We start from the raw sequence: 20,287 nt of genomic DNA on the forward strand, positions 1-20,287 counted from the left end.
AGTTGCTCCGCGGCATGTGGGATCTTCCTGGACCAGGGCTCGAACCCGTGTACCCTGCAATGGCAGGTGATTCTTAACCACTCTGCCACCTGGGACAGTCAGGAACCAACATTTTTTTTACTGTTAATAATCTGCTATGTGAAAAGACATCTTGTAAAGTCTTGATTTTCACTAAGTAGTCTACATAAACTCTGGCAAGGAGACATTCAAAGAAAAAAACCTCTTTTGTTATATTCTAGGCCAATCCTGAATCCATGACTCAGATTGGAAGAGGGATCCAGTAGGGCTCTCGCGGGTGGTATTATTTGGGAGGACTCCTGAAAAATAAAGTTTGGTTTGAAATGAATAACGCTGTTCCTATCTAGCTACAAATTTACTTAAATCAGAATGGAGACAAGAGAATTTGATTTGGAATTTAAAGGAAACAAATATGTTTTTCCCACCTGCTTGGGTCTGCAGAGACCTCAGCTACCTCCCTGACAGCACAGGTCATCTACTGGGTTGGGCCACTTCTCCAGGTAACTCTAATACTCACTCCCACTCCCTGCTGCATAATTCAGGTGTGCCTTTGGAAAAAGCTGTTCCATCATTGTCTCTACCCACACAACCTTTAGCTGGAAAGGTGTGGCCCAAGGTTAATTTTCAAATTGTATGGAGAAACACAAGGTTGTGATTAAAAATTTAAAAACCCAACAACCGGAAATAAGATAAATGCCATCTTATTTAACAGCATATGCAAGACAGAAAGCAGCTAATAGATCTTTAATTGATTGTTTCCCAATTACTACTCTGTGGATCCTTGTACTTTCATCGATCTGCAGCAAGAATGACAAAAAGAGAAACAGTGCCCTGAATTTTTTATAAAGCCCAATGTATTCAGTATAAAGGACCATCCTTTATTCTTACATTATTTCCTTTCTACTTTCTGGGTGTTAAAATATTCTTTCTTTTATGAAATGTGATGGTAGTGCAGCTTCTGTAAATTTGTTTTTAATGGTCTTATAAGGCAAGGTTAAGTGTTTAATTTTTTTTTTTTTTTTTTAATTTAAATAGCCAGTGAATTCTCCTAAACTGCCCACACTGATCTAGTCGACCTGCCTGGACTCATCACTGAGGTGGGGCAGGGAGGTGAGGTGATCTGCGTAAAGTCACATATGTGGAGACGACAGAGCTGGAACTTGAGCCCCTGGCTCCGGACACCAGACTCACGTTCATCTCACTGCAGTGGCTGCCCCCCAACATGAACTGACGGCCAAGGGTCAAACCTCATTCAAATCAATGGCGCTGCCCTGAGCTCTGGTTGCTCTGGCACAAGTGTCTTAACTCCTAATTTAAGGGCTGAAAATGCCAAGCACACTTGAGCATGTGGTCTTTGAGGAAAAAAACAAGTTTGGAGAAAGTTGGACCAAATGAGCATGGAGTGCTTTGCACAGGAACTATTTTTGTCAGCCAAGTGGCTATAAATGATATCTCACTAAGCAGAGAGAAAATACTGCAAGGTTTCCCTCCTATATTTTAGAATGTAATTGTAAGAAGTGTGGAAACACTCAGGAAAAATAGATAGTAAATGAAACCTTCCTGGTCTTAGGATAAATAGCTGAAAAAAATGGGTTTTTGTTGGTTAACAGTGTTCCCATTTTCCAAGTAGATTTCTTTTTCTAATGTGGAACAAAGAAATGTGCAGTCAGCCTGAATGCATTAACAATTGATTGTTCCAAACGCTGACCTTCAGTACGAAACAATGTGCTGCTATTAGATGTAGAATGGGTAAAATGAGCAATTTTATAACTTAACCTAAAGGCGAATCTCTTCTTGTCTTAACTATTAAGCTTAGGAGAGAGAGGGGGAAAAACTCATTCAAAATAATGCTACTCTATCATAACATTCCCTTGGCATTGAACTTATAAAGGAGGCTTCTATCACTTATCAGAGGAAAAGATTCACAGTTAGACCCTTGGTATTATTTCATAAACATCCAACAGAGCCATCAAGCTTCCTCAAAGCTGAAAGCTGCTCTGTGCTATTGCCGGAAAGCACGCTGATGCCGAGTTTCTCATATACTGAGTGGGCAGAGGTTTCTACAACACGAAGTCTATTAGTGGTCAACTAACTCATTTCCTTGGAAGAACACACGATTAGTCAGTCACTGATTCAAAGACATTAATTCAAAGGCTGGGAATCAGCCCCCTCTGTGTGAGTCACTTTAAAATTCTGCTGTCTGAATATAAAAAGCGAGTCTTCATAGTCAACAAACTTTCAATGAACATCTACTATAATGCACCATGCCAAGAATTATGCAGGAAACTAAGAAATAAACAATGCAGGATGATGCCATTTTTTGGCTAAAATTAACAAGAAAGCACATGTATGTATAGATATGTTTATATGTGAGTAAATTGAAAAATATACAACAGGTTAATAGGAACAAACCTTATATAGTGGGATAGCAGGGGATTTTAATGTTCTCCTTTCTTGTTAACTGCATTTTGTAAATCGTGTTAAATGAACACATATTGATTTAAAGTGGTTTTTAAACTTTGTTTTTTAAAAGGTATAGAAGACATAGTCCCTGTTCTTAGGAGTTTCTAGTGTTTTAGGGGTAAACGATCTGTAGGGGGAAAAGTGAGTCTGTCTAGGTTGATGATGGACTGGCTGCTCATAACCACTGACATTTTTTTCTTTTCTTACCCAGCTGATCAAAAACCATACCTATAGGGCTTCCCTAGTGGCACAGTGGTTAAGAATCTGCCTGCCAACGCAGGGGACACGAGTTCAAGCCCTGGTCCAGGAAGATCCCACATGCTGTGGAGCAACTAAGCCCGTGAGCCACAACTACTGAGCCGGCGCTCTAGAGCCCGCGAGCCACAACTACTGAGTCCATGTGCCACAACTACTGAAGCCCGTGCACCTAGAGCCCATGCTCCGCAGTAAGAGAAGCTGCCACAATGAGAAGCCCGCACACCGCAATGAAGAGTAGCTCCCACTTGCTGCAACCAGAGAAAGCCCACGTGCAGCAACGAAGACCCAATGCAGCCAAAAATAAATAAATAAAATAAATAAAAATTAAAAAAAACAAACAAACCATGCCTATGTAAATAATGTAATAAGCTGAGTCCACGTTCTAAGAACATTCCAATGAATAATGAGTTCAACTACATCCACTGGAAATGAGTCTTTTATGGGCTTGTCAGTAAACCAATCCTCCACTGCAAAGCTTCTATGGGGCTTCCCTGGTGGTGCAGTGGCTAAGAATCCACCTGCCAATGCAGGGGACACGGGTTCGTGCCCCGGTCCGGGAAGATCCCACATGCCGCGGAGCAGCTGGGCCCGTGAGCCATGGCTGCCGAGCCTGCGCGTCCGGAGCCTGTGCTCCACAACGGGAGAGGCCACAACAGTGAAAGGCCTGCGTACCGCAAAAAAAAAAAAAAAAAAAAAAAAAAGAAATATGGGAGGAACTTATACACTTGCCCTAGTGTACGATAATAATAACTAATGCTTACTTTGTACTCACTGCATTCATTATTTCATTTTACTCTACAACAGCCTCATGTGGGAGGTTTTATCATCACTCCCATTTTACAGGTGAGGAAATCAAGGAACACAGATCACAAAACTTGTGTAGGGTCACCAAGCTCATGCAGATTAAAGCTTGAAGCCAGTCTGTCCAGATTCATCCCAACTCTTCCTGATCCGTCATCGGCCAGTTTCCATGTGCCTTAGGTCTTGCACATAAAAGTGATTAAAATCTTTTAATAGATGATAAGCCCAGACAAAGTGAGCAGATTTCAATTTTTTGACCAAATAAAATGAGAACTTACAACTGAATAAAACTGCTTTCATACAATTAAAGGAAGCTCTGTGCACGTATCTAGGAGTCAACAAATGTTTTCTGTAAAGGATCAGAGAAGAGTTTAGGCTTTGCGCATCATAGGGTCTGTTGCAAATACTCAACTCTGCCATAGTAGCATAAAAGCAGCCACAGACAATAAGTAAACCAACAAGCATGGCTACGTTCCAATAAAATCCTGTGGTGGGTGGGATTTTGTGTTTAGGCAGTGGGCTTCCACACCTGATCAAGATGCTATTATAATGTAGCTAATGAATCCAAATATATCTATTAATGCTTAAAAGCAGAGGTTTAGGGATTTAACTACCCAGATATTTGGAAAAACTTCCTGTGGTAAACAAGAAACAGCATGGTATTGGTTAGAACCCTCCAAGTGCCTTGGAATAATGTCTATTAGTATTAACCCCTGGTGAGTTGAACTCCCTCCTCACCGATGATAGAATAGGCAGTCCCTGCAAAGGTACTGCTGCATTGCTATGGGTGCTTTTACCTAAGAGTCAAAGGAGCAGTGTAAATAATAAACAGAAGCTACGAATGTGAAAACTTTACCTTCCCAAGGTTTGGGGGTTAAAATCTAAAACGTCTGTTATGATAGTTGCAAAGACTCCGCTTTTAATGATCATCCAGAACGCCGTACCTTCAGAAGCCACCAAGAGCATCACGGTTAAACTTTCTGGTACTACTATATAGATATTCACAGACCCTTGCTTATCTATAACCAACTCCACAATAATTCTATTAAAAGAACTTTACATAGTTGCACCAAACAGAACTCCTGAATCCTGTAGGAACTTAGGCAACTATCACAGTTCTCTGTTTATAATGAAGTCAACACACATTTGAATCAAATTTCCATTCTGAATTTTTAAAGTCCTACCAAAAAAATGGTATCTGGCAAGCTAAAATTGAAACATAAAGAACTCAAGAATATCAGACATTTTCAACAGTTCATCTTCACCTCTCTCTCATTTTTCTTTTCATGAACATAAGAACGCAGAAAATCTGGCAAAATGGCATATTTTTTTGCATGAGGCAATCTTTTTTAAACCTTTTAAGTCTGGACTTAACTGTCTCTGCTTTGCAATGAGGGAGCGCTATCGACAGAATTCTGCAGACCAGGACATTCTCTAGGAAGAGCACAGGTTTTAGACACCACGTGCGTGGCTAGAGCACTTCAAAGGTACAGTGCCATTGATTGAAATAGAGGAATACTGGCTGCACCTTTTTTTTTTCTGGCCACACAGCGCAGCATGCGGGATCTTAGTTCCCTGACCAGGAATGGAACCCGTGCCCCCTGCAGTGGAAGCACGGAGTCTTAACCACCAGGGAAGTCCCTGGCTCCATCTTGCTTTTGTGAAATGCCAGGGGAAAACTTTGGCACCATCTCTGCCCTTCCTACAGCCTGAACCAAGGGACAAAAAGTACAAAATCACATTCTGCCATGGTGAAAATGACTTGCGCATATAGTGTCAGTTCAGAATTTCAGATGGATCTCTTATACTAGGATGGACATGTCATCTCACTTAGCAATGTCCAAAGAAACCAATAAAGGATACAAAAATGTAGTCGTCCATGTATCTCTTCTTTAGATTCTCCACGATGGCATTCTCTGTGATCTTGGAGAGCAACACCATGTCATCCACGCCACTGTGCTTGACATTGTGGCTCTGCCAGTGGTACCGGTAGGCACCTTTGCTTCCCTGCAAACAGAGAACACACAATTATGAGGATGGTGTATTTTCTCCTGGAGGAAAAGAAAAATGTCACTGAGTTCCCAAATATTCCTTATATCAAATGAAAATGAGCAAAGCAAACGAAGATCTTGCTATCAACAGATCTGGATTCGGATTTCCGCTTTGCCACCTAAGTGAAGTGGGGAAAAGTGATCTAAGCTTTTGTGTCACTTAGGCTTTTGGCTCTGTAAAAATGGGAGAAATAAGACCCAGTTCATAGCGTTCCTGTAAGTTTTAAATAAAACAACATGTAAAGCACCAAGCGGTATCCAGAGTACAGCACAGTAAATGATCAATGGGCTTGGATAATTCCTTCAACCTTATTGTTTTGTAGAATTGACTGGTAAAATAAGCAATGAAACAGAAAATTTCTAGACTTGTCTTGCAAATTATATGACAGAACTCAGAACTGGAAAGAATATGTATCCCACAATGGCTAGGTCACACTGTCATAATTTCTCAAGCCATCTGAATTGCTTTCCATCCATGAACTTACCACTGTCGATGTAATACTGGCCTTCCACATTCAAAAGATAAGCTACATTTTGATGCCTGATCACTGCTCTATTAACAAGGAAATGGACAGGACGGCCTCAACACGCTCACAGAACATGCTACGCACAGAAGAACCTCGTCTGATCTCACAGCTTCCTTGGATAGGTAGAGCCCTTGTCTGCTTACTAGATTTACAACTTAACACCACGGGTGGCCTCTGACCACCCTGTGGCCCGCAGGGCTTCCTATCACTTGGCATTTCTGCAGTGGGATCCCCCATGTGTTGGACTACGTGCTAAGTCCTGGAGCTAAGGGCAGATGGGAGCCCCATTGTGGCTGCATTTGGGGAGCTCATGGTCTGCTGAAGGACGTGCGAGATAGCCACCAAATGATTCATAATTTGTGCGTCAGCAACAGTCAACATGTAAACGCATGTAAAATGGGTGTTCCAGCAGTGGGCGGAGACTCCTTTGTCCCAGGAGAGACAGAAATCACTTCCTAGAGAAGGTGCCATGTGAAGTGGACGTAAAACATTTTGAATTTTCCAGACAAGACTAGACAAGGAAGGCTATTCGTTATAATTTACACTCACGGTGCAAAAAAAAAAAAAAAGCTAATACATATGAGATAATGACAAATAATACATGGCAAGATATTAGAAGACTCTCCCTTCCCTTCAAGCTCTCCATGCATCCTACTGGACATGTCACACGCTGGACAAGCATGGTGGGCATTGAACCAAGCAAGACTGGCTCCTCTCCCTCCTCAGGAGTTTACTTTTGCTTTTGCGGTACGCGGGCCTCTCACTGTTGTGGCCTCTCCCGTTGCAAAGCACAGGCTCCGGACGCGCAGGCTCAGCGGCCATGGCTCATGGGCCCAGCCGTTCCGTGGCATGTGGGATCTTCCCAGACCGGGGCACGAACCCGTGTCTCCTGCATCAGCAGGCGGACTCCCAACCACTGCGCCACCAGGGAAGCCCAGGAGTTTACTTTTGAGAGGAGTTTGGATAAAGGAGAAAAAATTTCTGAATTAGGGTATCTAGAAAGGCCACCTGCTCAAACGTCAAAACTAGGATGAGAAAAGGCAATACGCTCTTTGAGAGAAGGGGAAGGTGGGAAGAAACAAGATAAATAACATTTTAAATTTCACTTTAAAAAACTGTTTAATGCTTTCCCTGCAGGAGACATGTGCCCTTTGAAATGGCAAAATCTAAGAAGCTCTGGGAAAGCAATTATTAAAAAACCAGCCAAGGAAGGGGCCACCATATGAAAAGCATAGTGCGATGGGTTCAACCTCCAGAAAGGAGCCACCCTTTCTGGAAAGCTTGCCACCCAGGCTGCCTTACAGAGGTTGGCACGTAGTCCAACACATGGGGGATCCCACTGCAGAAATGCCAAGTGATAGAAAGCCCTGCGGGCCACAGGGTGGTCAGAGGCCACCCGTGGTGTTAAGTTGTAAATCCAGTAAGCAGACAAGGGCTCTACCTATCCAAGGAAGCTGTGAGATCAGACGAGGTTCTTCTGTGCGTAGCATGTTCTGTGAGCGTGTTGAGGCCGTCCTGTCCATGACAAGCAGCATCAGTTCCTCAGTCAGTTCCAAAATTACCTCAAACCTCACCACTCCTTATTCTTAAGGCAAAGCAGAAAGCACTGGCCACAGCATGACTCACTGGATCTCAATGGAAGAGTTGAGAGATCTCAATCTCCACCTTCTATTTTCCAACCAGATAAAGATTCCTGGAGACTCCTCCCCTCCTCCACCCTCCCTGCTTTCCCAGCTTGAATATTCTTTCTGGGCACCTGCAAAAATTACTCCGCATAGAAAACTAGGGTCCTGGAGTAACTAGCCAGTAGGTGTGTGTGTTTGTTTCTTTTTAACCCGAATAAATATCTACCTACTTAAAAAAGGGCAAAAATATTATTTTCTCTTTAAAAATGTAAGCAGTTGAACAAAACAGAAGGGCTACTAATAAGCTGTTATTTAACATGTGCAAAGGACAAGAAATGTAGGGGCTCTGTGTCATAGTGTATGTGTTTGTACTGAGCCTCAGAAATGCCTTCTCAAGGTAACCCAAGTCCATCTTGGTGCCCAATCCAACTGTCTTTTCTCTCTCTCACTGCAGTGTGATACATTACTATCTGTCCCATCTCAAAGGTAGTGTCTTCTTCCTAACAGCAGTTACTCCCCAGCGCAACAGGGCTCCTCGTGGAGTGCATTGATTCTCATCGTCTCAAATATCCCTCCGCACAAAAAAGTCCCCGGCTGGGTCTCCAGACTTCTATCTACAAGAGGGTAAGGAACCAATAGGATACCTGACAGTTACTATAAGGAAGGCAATGAGCCATTTGATTTGAGGCAATTGCTTTTTTGCTCTTCCAAACAACCCTGTGAGAGAGGGGTTAACATTCCCATGCTACATGCAAGGAAACAGACACCCCAAGCAGTGAGTAGCAAAGGCAAGATGCGAACCAAAGTCTCTATGATTATGAACTCATTCAAACATCATGGGTTCTTCACACTTTCTCCCTAGTGACTTACTGGATATTTCCACATGTTATGTTTAAATGGCAACAGAATGCCATTTATCTGAATTCATCACTAAAAAGACATAACTGAGTTCATCACTAAAAAGACAAACAGTTGGAGGGTCCTCCGTATCCACGGGTTCTGCATCCGCGGATTCCCAACCGTAGATCGCAGATAAGAAGGGCTGACTGTACGATGCCATTTTATATAAGGGACTTCAGCATCCAGGGATTTTGGTATCCACAGCGGTCCTGGAACCAATCCCCTGTGGATACAAAGGGAAGACTATACAATTTTTGTTAATGGCCACCTTCTCTTGGCATCAAAGACTAAAACACTGGAGCTATTTTTCACCTGACATATTTCCTATAACCAATTTGGTCACAAATCTCTCTCTCTCCCCCACTTCCTCCCAGGCTATTATAGTTATATATGTGAACTCATTCAATCTTCACAATCATCTCCTATACTATGTATTATCTCTATGTTGCTGATTTAAAAAAAAAAAAAGTAAATCGCCCAAGGTCTTCTAATTGCAGTTTTTGTCTTTATTGACCCCCACCCTTACTATGCTTTTCTCCTCCCCCTTCTCCATCCCCCCTGCCCCACCCCCCGAAATTCAGATGCAGTAAAGGGAAGGAGGGAAAATAGCTAGGGATGCTGGGAGCACCTTAGAGCCTTTCAGGGAAGGCTGACCCGTCCTTGGCAATCCACAGAACCCACCCATAGGCAGATGAAAGCTGGGACAGGGCTGGGCTGGGCAGTTCTAGCGGAGGGTGAGAACCGGATCCGGGAAGCTGGAAATGAAACAAGGATGCATAGGCTCTCATCCCAACCCACGGAAGCTTCCAAGTTCCCCACAGTGAAAAAGAACAACTGTTTTCTGTTTTTCTATAGGGGACCACAATGTTTGATCATAGTGTGACTTTCCCAGAAGCCTTCCTTGGAACATAGCCACTGACAGAGAATAAGTGGGGAACACAGTGGGAAACGGTTATCACCTTACAACCCTAGACCAGGGTCCCCAACCCCCGGGGGGCGGCAGACCAGTAAGGGGTCGCACAGCAGGAGAGCGAGCGAAGCTTCATATGCCGCTCCCCATGCTTGCATTACCGCCTGACCCATCTCCCCCAGCATCCCCCTCCCCAGCATCCCCCATCTCTCCCCCATCCCTCCCCACCATCCCCACCCCCATCCCCCCACCCCTACCCTTCCCCATCCTCCCCTCCCCCCTTGGAAAAATTGTCTTGCACGGAAACCGGTCCCTGGTGCCAAAAAGTTTGGGGACCGCTGCCCTAGACAATGTCCTCAGAAGCTGAAAGTTGCCTTCAGACCACAAACTACTGTCCTAGAATTGTGTGGACAAGAATGGTGTTCCTGGGACAAATAACCTGGACTCCTTTGCTTCTTCCTCCTGCCCCTGACTGGGAGGGTAGGGGCAGGATGGGCTGCCACGCCTGCTGAGAAGACGACCCGAGAGACGGAGACTTCCCCATCTGTGTGAGGAGGTACATTTTCCTCAGATGACAGAAGTCCAGTTTACCAAGCTAGCACCTCAGTGAGACTCCACTTCCTTCTCTTCTGTGGGCTTTTTGGATGGGGTAACTCCTTTTAGTTTCCCCACCAAAAAATGGTAACATTTTAAACAAGTAGGGGCACTCAGCGAGGTGTTTCATTTCCCAACAGTTCTTGGTAAGTGAAGCGACGCCGTACAAAGGACGGAAAATGGCTGCTAACGTGCCAGCTAAGAAATGATAATAATAATAAACAATGATAATGATGATGACGATAAAAAGTTACTCTTAGCCCTGACAATGATAACAAATTACGAAAGAGATACTTCTCACTAGGTAAACATTGAGTGCAGACTTTCTCTGGTCCACAGTTACCTCCTAATGATGAAACAGTTGATTAAAAAGCATTGTTTCACGTGCAAGTTCTATAACGTAGGGTATGCCCACATTCACTTAATGGCCCAGTATACTCCTCACAATGAAGAGGTGGCACCAAGACACAGGAGTACCTCATGTTGGGGAAGAACCCAGGCACTGATTATTTTATTTTATTTATTTATTTTTATTAATTTTTTAATTTTTAATTTTTTTATTCATTCATTCATTTGCGGTACGCGGGCCTCTCACTGTTGTGGCCTCTCCCCTTGCAGAGCACAGGCTCCGGACGCGCAGGCTCAGTAGCCATGGCTCACGGGCCCAGCTGCTCCGCGGCATGTGGGATCTTCCCGGACCGGGGCACGAACCCGTGTCCCCTGCATCGGCAGCATCGGCAGGTGGACTCCCAACCACTGCGCCACCAGGGAAGCCCCCGGTCACTGATTTTAAAAGCAGAAGTGTCATGAACTGGTGTGTGTTTAGCAGGGTGGGGACTAGGGTGAGCAAAGGGGAGTCAGCGCACGAAAGCAGGCACTGTTGTCTCCTGAAAGCCAACCTCCACTCCCACGGAGAGGGCGCCAGGGCAGTCCTGCTCACAGCCAGGGCTCTGCACATACTCTCACTAGTGTCTCTGAGCATTTTCCTTCCTTGGTTCATCCCGGAAAGAGGAGACGACCATATACTGGGTAACGACACTTCTTCATACGTCCTTCAGACGCCCAGGAAAGGGAGGCCATCAAATGTGCTGGGTAAACACAACAGGCTCACTGTTGGGCAGGGCCTGGGGAAGGAGTGGCCATAAACGCCCTTACCCTCTTGTAGAAAGAATACACAGCACAGTATCTTTAGAGACTCATGTGGAAATAGGGGTCAAAACTTCAGTCACCAGGGCTTCCCTGGTGGCACAGTGGTTGGGAGTCTGCCTGCTGATGCATGGGACACGGGTTCGTGCCCCGGTCCGGGAAGATCCCACATGCCGCGGAGCGGCTGGACCCGTGAGCCATGGCCACTGAGCCTGCGCGTCCGGAGCCTGTGCTCCACAACGGGAGAGGCCACAAGTGAGAGGCCTGCGTACCGCAAAAAAAAAAAAACACACTTCAGTCACGGGACTTCCCTGGTGGTCCAGTGGTTAAGACTCCGAGCTCCCAAGGCAGGGGGCCCAGGTTCGATTCCTGCTCAGGGAACTAGATTCCACATGCTGCAACTAAGACCCTGCACAGCCAAATAAATATTAAAAAAAAAAAAAGAACTTCAGTCACACAGACCAATATATAAACTGTTAACTAAAGTAAATAAAAATAAAATGCATACCCCCTTTGATCCAGCCATTTTATTTTTAGGAATTTACCTCAAGATCTACCAAGGATGCCAAGATGTATGTAGAAGGTTGCTCACTGTAACAAAGTCTGTAATGAGGAAAACTGGACGTATGGATTAGAGACCGATTAGAACATGGCACTCCCTGCAGGTGTTCCACACGGTCATTGAAAGCAATCTGCCTGTGCTGACCTGGAAGATCTTCAAGATCCCCAGTTTCATGAAAATAGCAGTCAATACGTGGATTTAGTATTCAAGGACTGCACTTGCCTAAACTTTTTAGAACATATGTGTTGGGACTTCCCTGGCGGCCCAGTGGTTAAGACTTTGCCTTCCAATGCAGGGGGTGCGGGTTTGATCCCTGGTTAGGGAGCTAAGATCCCACATGCCTCGCGGCCAAAAAACCAAAACATAAAACAGAAGCAATATTGTAACAAATTCAATAAAAGACTTAAAAAAAAATGGACATCAAAAAAAATCTTGAGGGATTCCCTGGTGGCACAGTGGTTGAGAATCCGCCTGCCAATGCAGGGGACACGGGTTTGAGCCCTGGTCCAGGAAGATCCCACATGCCGTGGAGCAACTAAGCCTGTGCACCGCAACTACTGAACCTGTGCTCTAGAGCCCGCGAGCCGCAACTACTGAGCCCACGTGCCACAACTACTGAAGCCCGCCCACCTAGAGCTCATGCTCCGCAGCAAGAGAAGCCACCGTAGTGAGAAGCCCAAGCACCGCAACAGAGAGCAGCCCCCGCTTGCCACAACTAGAGAAAGCCATGTGCAGCAACGAAGACCCAAAGCAGCCAAAAATAAATAAATAAATTTTATTTTTAAAAAAAAATCCTTAAAAAAATTTAAAAATTAAAAAAAATAGGGCTTCCCTGGTGGCGCAGTGATTGAGAGTCTGCCTGCTAATGCAGGGGACATGGGTTCGTGCCCCGGTCCAGGAAGATCCCACATGCCGCGGAGCGGCTGGGCCCGTGAGCCATGGCTGCTGAGCCTGTGCGTCTGGAGAGACCACAGCAGTAAGAGGCCCGCGTACCGCAAAAAAAAAAAAAAATAAAAGATGTGTTATAATTGTTTTCTTGAAAGATACACAAGGTTCCATTGGGGAGAAGGCCTGGGGTTTGGGGAGAAAGGTGACTTTCACTCTCCATTTTTTTTTTTTTTTTTTTTTTTTTGCGGTACGCGGGCCTCTCACTGTTGTGGCCTCTCCCGTTGCGGAGCGCAGGCTCCGGACGCGCAGGCTCAGTGGCCATGGCTCACGGGCCCAGGCGCTCCGCGGCATGTGGGATCTTCCCGGACCGGGGCACGAACCCGCGTCCCTTGCATCGGCAGGCAGACTCTCAACCACTGCGCCACCAGGGAAGCCCCCACTCTCCATTTTAAACTTTACTGCACAGTTTACTTTTTTATTGCTGTTTTAAACCATATGAATGTGTTAGTAAAATTTAAAAATAAATAGAAATGTTGAATATGATGCCAATACTATCAAGCATTTTCTGGGGGTGATGATTTCCAGAAAACCTGGGACTCAAATGTCCCCAATGTTGTAAGCGTATCACTGCAAAAGGCAGATAAACCATATTCTTATTGTCAACAATGGACAATGGGTAATGGCTCTGGCCTGATGAGCTGAGCTTGTTTTTTAATGGGATTTTCTGTCCCAGTGAGTCATAACAGGAAAGGCTTGGAACTATCTGTTAGACGTTCATCTTTTAATCGACAGTCTGGGTATTCTACCTTTCGCAGTTCTGCTGTTTGCCTGGAATGAAACACTTCCACCGCAAACGATGGAAAAAAAAAAAAAAAAAATCAACCATAAATATTTGTCTGTCTATGTGCCAGGCATAGTAAGCCAGCATTGGGCTTGCAATGTGTTTCAACTTTATGGAACTTAGACTCCCCCCGCTATTTTGGTGGTGTGAAGATGGATGTCTGAAGCAAGCATTTGTGGGTGCTGAACTACAGTGAACAGAGTGCAAGGAAGGGGTGTTTCTGGAAGAGGTGGGGGGTAGGAGTGGGAGTGGGCAGTCAGGAGCCCACAAACACCCCTATTCCCCTCAACCTTTAAGGTAAATGGAACTGACTTTTACTGAAACCATAAATATACACCGAAGCTTTACATCTCATTCAATTCTCACAACACCTGCAAGACATGAATATTACCATCGCAGTGTCACCATTTTACAAATGGGTAAAGTGAGGCCTGGGATTATAATGGACCAAGTTGCCTCTGCTCGGAGGGGCTGGGGATGGAAAAGTACATGGGGGGCTGGCACACAAAGTAGGAGCACAGGAGACTCAGTGAATGTAGAGGATGTGTTTATTGGTCTCAGTCACGTAGGTACATGTGACCTGATCAAAAGTTGAATATTTGTGTAGCATTTCCATATACGTGGCCTCAGTTAATCCCTGTGACAAAGGGCCAGCGCTGAGACTTGTCATCAGGACTTCTGACTTTCTTTTCTTTGCTCTTTCTGCTACACCACAGCTCACTTCCGATACCATTATCAAGGCCAAGTGTAGACACTGGCTCCAGGATCACTAGATCCAGTGGTTTCTAAGCCAGGGTTGGCTAGAGTCACCCTTCCTGGAAGTGACTAGAGCAAACCTAATTTATCATCTAAACCGAGACACTCTGTGTGCAGAAGGGGATGTTGTTAATAATAAAGCTGGAACAAGAGGCATCATCTGGGACTGTCTCAGGCCGCATGGTTGTATCTGTGACCAGCTTGATCCCAGAAAGGTCATAGGCAGCTCTCAAAGACCAGCTCTCCCAGCAAGATCCTCAGGGTCTCCCACAAATCACTCAGCTTCTCTGAGGCTCTCGGGGCTTCTCAGCAGCCTGCTCAGGAGAAGGAGGTTCCTGACATTACATTGCCCCCAGGGAACAATCATACCAACCCCCAATCCCTCTAGGGGTAGAGTTGGTTTTACATGATGACATGATGACATGATGACATGATCTGGGGGCAAAGTGTGGATGGTACACACCAGGCTGGCGACACTGGCTGGACTAATTGATTAGGGGAAGGAAAAAAAGGTTTGGGGGAGAAAACAAAACAAAACAAAACAAAACAAGGGATGGTCAGGAGCCCAAACTTGGTTTTAATTGCATATGTGATATTATTTATATAAAATGATATCTCTATGTGACAATACAGTTGTTAAAATGATGCAGTTATTTATCTAAGTGTACTTTCTGTATGGTTTTATTTCTCTGCTGAGTAAATATTTATAAAATGTGCACACACATATACAGTTCTTTTCAGTGAAAAAGAAATTAGATCAAATACTTTGTACAATGAAATATATGTATGAATGACATTTCCCCCATATTCTCGTTATTCCATGTCTGCTTTGTTCACCCCAGTTTGCAGCTATAGTAAACTCTTCTTTAAATAACAATGGGTCCCTAGTAGGAAAAGAAACTCCCTTTCTTTCACTTACTCAGATTGAAATGTGGCTCCCAAAAGGATGGATTTTTTATATCAGTGAACAGTTCAAAGCTAAGATGTTATAAAGGAAGAGTTAACATACTCCATCAATTCTAAGATGCATTTTTTTCATACTTCTAACAATGTGAAACTAGGACATGTCTTACAACCAATGTTGTGTCACGGCTTAACTCATAACCAGTAGCATCTTAGGCTTGATAAATTGTGGCATGAAACACTTCCAAAGAGCCAGGCCCCCCTTCCACGCACTTTACAAATGTGAAGTACTGGTTTAATATCATCAAAGATATTATAAAGCTTCAGTTATTCTGGAAGCATTGTACCATGTATTAATGTTACTTCAGGAACTGTACAGTGGTTTTACTGGTGAGGTTGATGATTTGCCCAGTTCTGGAGGCTTTGCTGTGATCATTTTTGTAGCTGTTGCTTCCATGCCCCCGTCCCAAACAGGATGAGGGTGAGTGTCCTGGCTGACAAGCAGCTCCCATCAAGCTGCCCACACCAGACCACAAGTTTGCAAAGCAAGGTAATCTCCTCTTCGATTTGTAAAGGCATGTTCCATTTGGACGTCTTTCAATCTAAAAATTCCTTCAGTATTAAGACCATTGAAGCAGGAGACCCCCTTCCCTCACTGCTGCCCCACAGGTGATATGTCCTCCCCAGTGGATTACACTGAGCTCTGGCCTTCATTTGCATACACTATACTCCCATGTTTCCTAAACCTCATTTTCAACAACTTTTACAACTCTTCTATATCCAAGTTGCACCAGCCCTATGCGTCACATTTTTATATAAACTGTCCTTTTTAATTTGGCTAAAGCCTAAACAATTATCTCCATAAAATCACCAGTTTTATTTCTTCAGTGTGTTAAATAATGAAGATAGGGCTTCCCTGGTGGCGCAGTGGTTAAGAATCTGCCTGCCGAGACATGCAGGAGACATGGGTTTGAGCCCTGTTCCGGGAAGATCCCACATGCCACGGAGCAACTAGGCCCATGCGCCACAACTACTGAGCCTGAGCTCTAGAGCCCGCGAGCCACAACTACTGAAGCCCATACACCTAGAGCCTGTGCTCCGCAACAAGAGAAGCCACCGCAGTGAGAGGTCCGCGCACCGCAACGAAGAGTAGCCCCCCGCTCGCTGCAACTAGAGAAAGCCCGAGCACAGCAACAAAGACCCAAAGCAGCCAAAAATAAAATAAATAAATTTATTTTAAAAAATAATAATAATGAAGATAAACGATTTAAAATACACAACATGGGGTCAGACACACTGACCTTACCGTGCACCTTGGTGCCATATCGCACACGTGGGGACCCGCTACCCCTCTCTACTGGGCCCATTTCCACCAATTTCAAGTCTAGCCATAGAGAATTTAAATGACTTCTATTTCTCAGACGTATTTTTCTCTGCCGTGGAAAAATCTCACCTGGCAAGACTAGATCCCCCTTTCGGTAGCAGATGAGAGGCTAGGTTTCATTTTCACAAGTAGAAACTACTCTGAATTCATGTCCCAAATCCCCTGCACTTTCCATCAGGGGTCCCCAGGGCCCTCCCTCTAGTCCTCTTGCCTCAGAAAACAGCCACACATGGGACATTTTATCGGTCCCCTGGGTGAGGGTTTGTCCTGAGGCTGACGAGGAAATTCTCTCTTGGGCACCTGCAATTTATTCTTTCTCTCTAGGGAAGCACTTTCTGCAAGTATTATCAGCCCTGTTCTATCATTCTTCCTCTCAATCTTTAGGAAATCTAGGGTAGTGGCTCTCTCCCCGGGGGAGAATATTCTTCTTGTACAACAGCTAATTCTCATTACATACCAGCACTGTTCGCAACATTTTTTTTTTTTTTTTTTTTTTTGCGGTGTGCGGGCCTCTCACTGCCGTGGCCTCTCCCGTTGCGGAGCACAGGCTCCGGACGCGCAGGCTCAGTGGCCATGGCTCACGGGCCCAGCCGCTCCACGGCATGTGGGATCTCCCCGGACCGGGGCACAAACCCGTGTCCCCTGCATCGGCAGGCGGACTCTCAATCACTGCGCCACCAGGGAAGCCCTGTTCGCAACATTTTATACATGATCATTTATTTAATCCTCACAACCTCACCAGGCAGGAAAAATGAAGCACAGAGAAGTTAACTAACTTGCCCAATCCCAGAAGCTGGGCTTCGAATTGAGGCCAATTGGCTCTCAAATCTTTGCACTTAATCATTATACCCATTGCGTTCTTGTGATAAGCCAGTGGATGTGGGAAACAGCAATAATGCTAGAGATAATAGTAATTGCTTTATTGCATGTTTAGTAATTGCCACGTATCAACTTTTTTTATCTGCACAACAGCATGAAGCAGATACTTTTATTATTGGTACATAGGGTACCGTGTGCAAAGCCCAGCATCTAGGAGCCCACAGAGCAAGCAGTCTGGCCCTACATGGCCTTGGGAGCACATCTACTCCCTGCCGAGTCCCCAGCCTGCAGGGCAGTGTCTGGCACACGGTCGTGGCTCAATCAGTACTAGTTGGGCCAATGAATTCCCAGTGGCTTTGGCTCATCTCAGAACCAGGTGTATGTCACTGTGGCAGCTGTCAGTGGGGTAAATGGGGGTCCTGGGCCCAGAGTCTGCCCCAAGGAAGAAAGAAGTTTCTAAAGCTTTCCTAATGCCCCCAGCCCAGAAGATCAAAGCGAAGAGATGTTGCCCTTAAAGACAATTCTCCTTCTCTTAACTGTCCACTGTCAGACAGGTAAGGAAAACAGGCTAATTCTGACCACAGGGTGAGGACATTTCAAGCTACAAAATAAAATGAATCCAATGGTTGAAATCCCATTATATGACAAACGTTCATTTTACTTCTGCCCCTATTTATATTTTAATCAAACAAATGACGAAGAGTCACACTGATGTCAGCCTCTGTCTTTTCAGCTGCAGCTCTGCTAGTTTGACAACATGTCAAGCATTTATCAGTCCCTTCAGGGACCTCCCTGTCGTCACTCCTGTTTTCAAGTACAAAGGTTGGGGAACACCTTTCTTCTTGCTAATCTAGCAGTTTATTACAATCAACAGACTTGGGTTCAAGTATAAGCTCTGTGACCTTGGCAAGGTCAGTTTCATGGAATTTAATGCTTCACAATTCAGGTAGTCTATTAAATTTCTATGTAAATGTGATTTAGTTTTTGCACCTCTACTGACAGGACTTTCATTAGTAGATTCATAAACCAAGAAAACAAAATCCTATCAGACTATGTGTCATAATTTTTGGTTTGAAAATTACAGTCCCTGAAGCAATGGTAGCTTGTTCAGTAAATTTTTTAAATTGAATTAAGAAGCCAAAGTAATGATGCAGATCAGCTGGAAACACCGGGTGATGGTTCTTATTCATATTATTAACTGAAATGGAAATAGAAACAGGGAGATAATAGAGCAATTCCTTGTCACTTAAAATGAACTATTCCTCTGTACTATGGAAGAAATTCTAATTTAAACACCGTTCTGTGGAAAAGAAAAATATGTAAAGACTTAGCAGACTGCAGCAGAATTGATATCAACCTAATTAAAAAGTCTTCCAGGACTCGCTATCATTCACGGCATCTTCCTGCACTGATTACAAAACATGTATCGTTTATGTCACGCAAAATGTTGGAGGTATGACAACACAAGAGAATCAACTCATTTGATGTTTTTTTAAGTTTAATTTACTTTTTCTGAAAAATGAACTGTTTGGGCATGTCTGAAGGAGAAAACTCAGGATGTGTGCTTCAGAATGCGATAGGTGGGGAGAAGGGGGTGTGATCAGGGGTGTCTTGGGGGAACGGGCAGCCTTTGTCGTGGATTAGCCATGGGGGATACTAAGTCCAGGATAGAAGCCGAGCGCAGGGGCGAGGGCCGTCCCCCAAGCACCACGGTCACTAGCCAACAACGAACAAAGAAATACAGAACTGAGAAATGCCTTCAGCACCTTCCCCTGGTTTGGGCGTGGGCACAGCTAGACCCTTTGCTTGCTTGATCTGGCCTGAGCTGCCGCATGGTGATGCCACGTTCCTCTAGGGGCAAAATGGAGCCATAAGGCGTTTGTCCAGGAGCTTTCAGGGTACAAACCAGACATGTTCACCAGATCCAGAGAGATCTAGGGCCACAGAGAGGCTGGCTGTCAGGGAGGCAGAGAGGAGGGTTCTGTGGGCACATCTCAGGGGGAGAAGCCACCAGAGCACCCCTAAATAGCACTGCGGGTGGGTGTCCCCAAGAGTCCTGCAGGCTCAGGACAGCTCCACGTGCGAAGATAAACACTGGGTCCAACCTCTCACCCCTTTTATCACCTGGTGGAGGACACAGGACCCACCGAGCCATTTCTTCTCATGACCCAAACCTTCACACTTCAGCAAGTATGTCTCCTGTTATCAGCTTCTCTCTCAGAAACCACAGCTGAACTGCGGAAGGCCAGTACCAACTAATAAGGAAGCCTGGGGCTCCCCTGGTGGCACAGTGGTTGAGAGTCCGCCTGCCGATGCAGGGGACATGGGTTCGTGCCCCGGTCCGGGAAGATCCCACATGCCGCGGAGCAGCTTGGCCCGTGAGCCATGGCCGCTGAGCCTGTGCGTCCGGAGCCTGTGCTCCGCGACGGGAGAGCCCACAGCAGTGAGAGGTCTGCGTACCGTAAGTAAGTAAAGTAAGTAAAGTAAGTAAGTAAGTAAGTAAGTAAATAAATAAATAAATAAATAAAATAAAATAAAAAGGAAGCCTGTCATGAACTACAGTAAGGACCACTTGAGTCACGGACTGATGCCTTACAGGCAAAAAAGGGAAGGGGTTGAAACAAACTACAAAGGAAGAGGGGTAAGGAAGGGGCATGATACTTCTACGTTTACATTCTGAATCCGAACGTGTTATAGCTGGAAGGGGCCCTGCCTATTCATCAACCAGTCCAAAGCTCTTACTGTACAGATGCGGAGTGTGAGGCCCAGAGAAGCTGTACGTGTCCATGGTGCAAGCTACTTGGCAGCAGAACCAGGACTAGAACTCGAGTTTTCCAGCTC

At 45.1% G+C, this 20,287-nt stretch overlaps 1 protein-coding gene across 1 annotated transcript in view; it reads right to left on the reverse strand.

Annotated features, from left to right (window-relative positions):
- MYO1E (myosin IE) overlaps nt 1-20,287 on the reverse strand; it is a 148,985-nt gene that overhangs the window by 109,599 nt on the left and 19,099 nt on the right. Inside the window, exons 5-6 of the mRNA XM_065871735.1 lie at nt 11,839-11,896; nt 5,404-5,547 (exon numbers count right to left, since the gene is read on the reverse strand). Coding sequence (XP_065727807.1) covers nt 5,404-5,547; nt 11,839-11,896 — 202 coding nt within the window. The remainder of the gene's footprint in view (nt 1-5,403; nt 5,548-11,838; nt 11,897-20,287) is intronic.

This window comes from Phocoena phocoena, chromosome 2 (genome assembly GCF_963924675.1).
Source record: "Phocoena phocoena chromosome 2, mPhoPho1.1, whole genome shotgun sequence".
NCBI classification, from domain to species: Eukaryota; Metazoa; Chordata; class Mammalia; order Artiodactyla; family Phocoenidae; genus Phocoena; species Phocoena phocoena.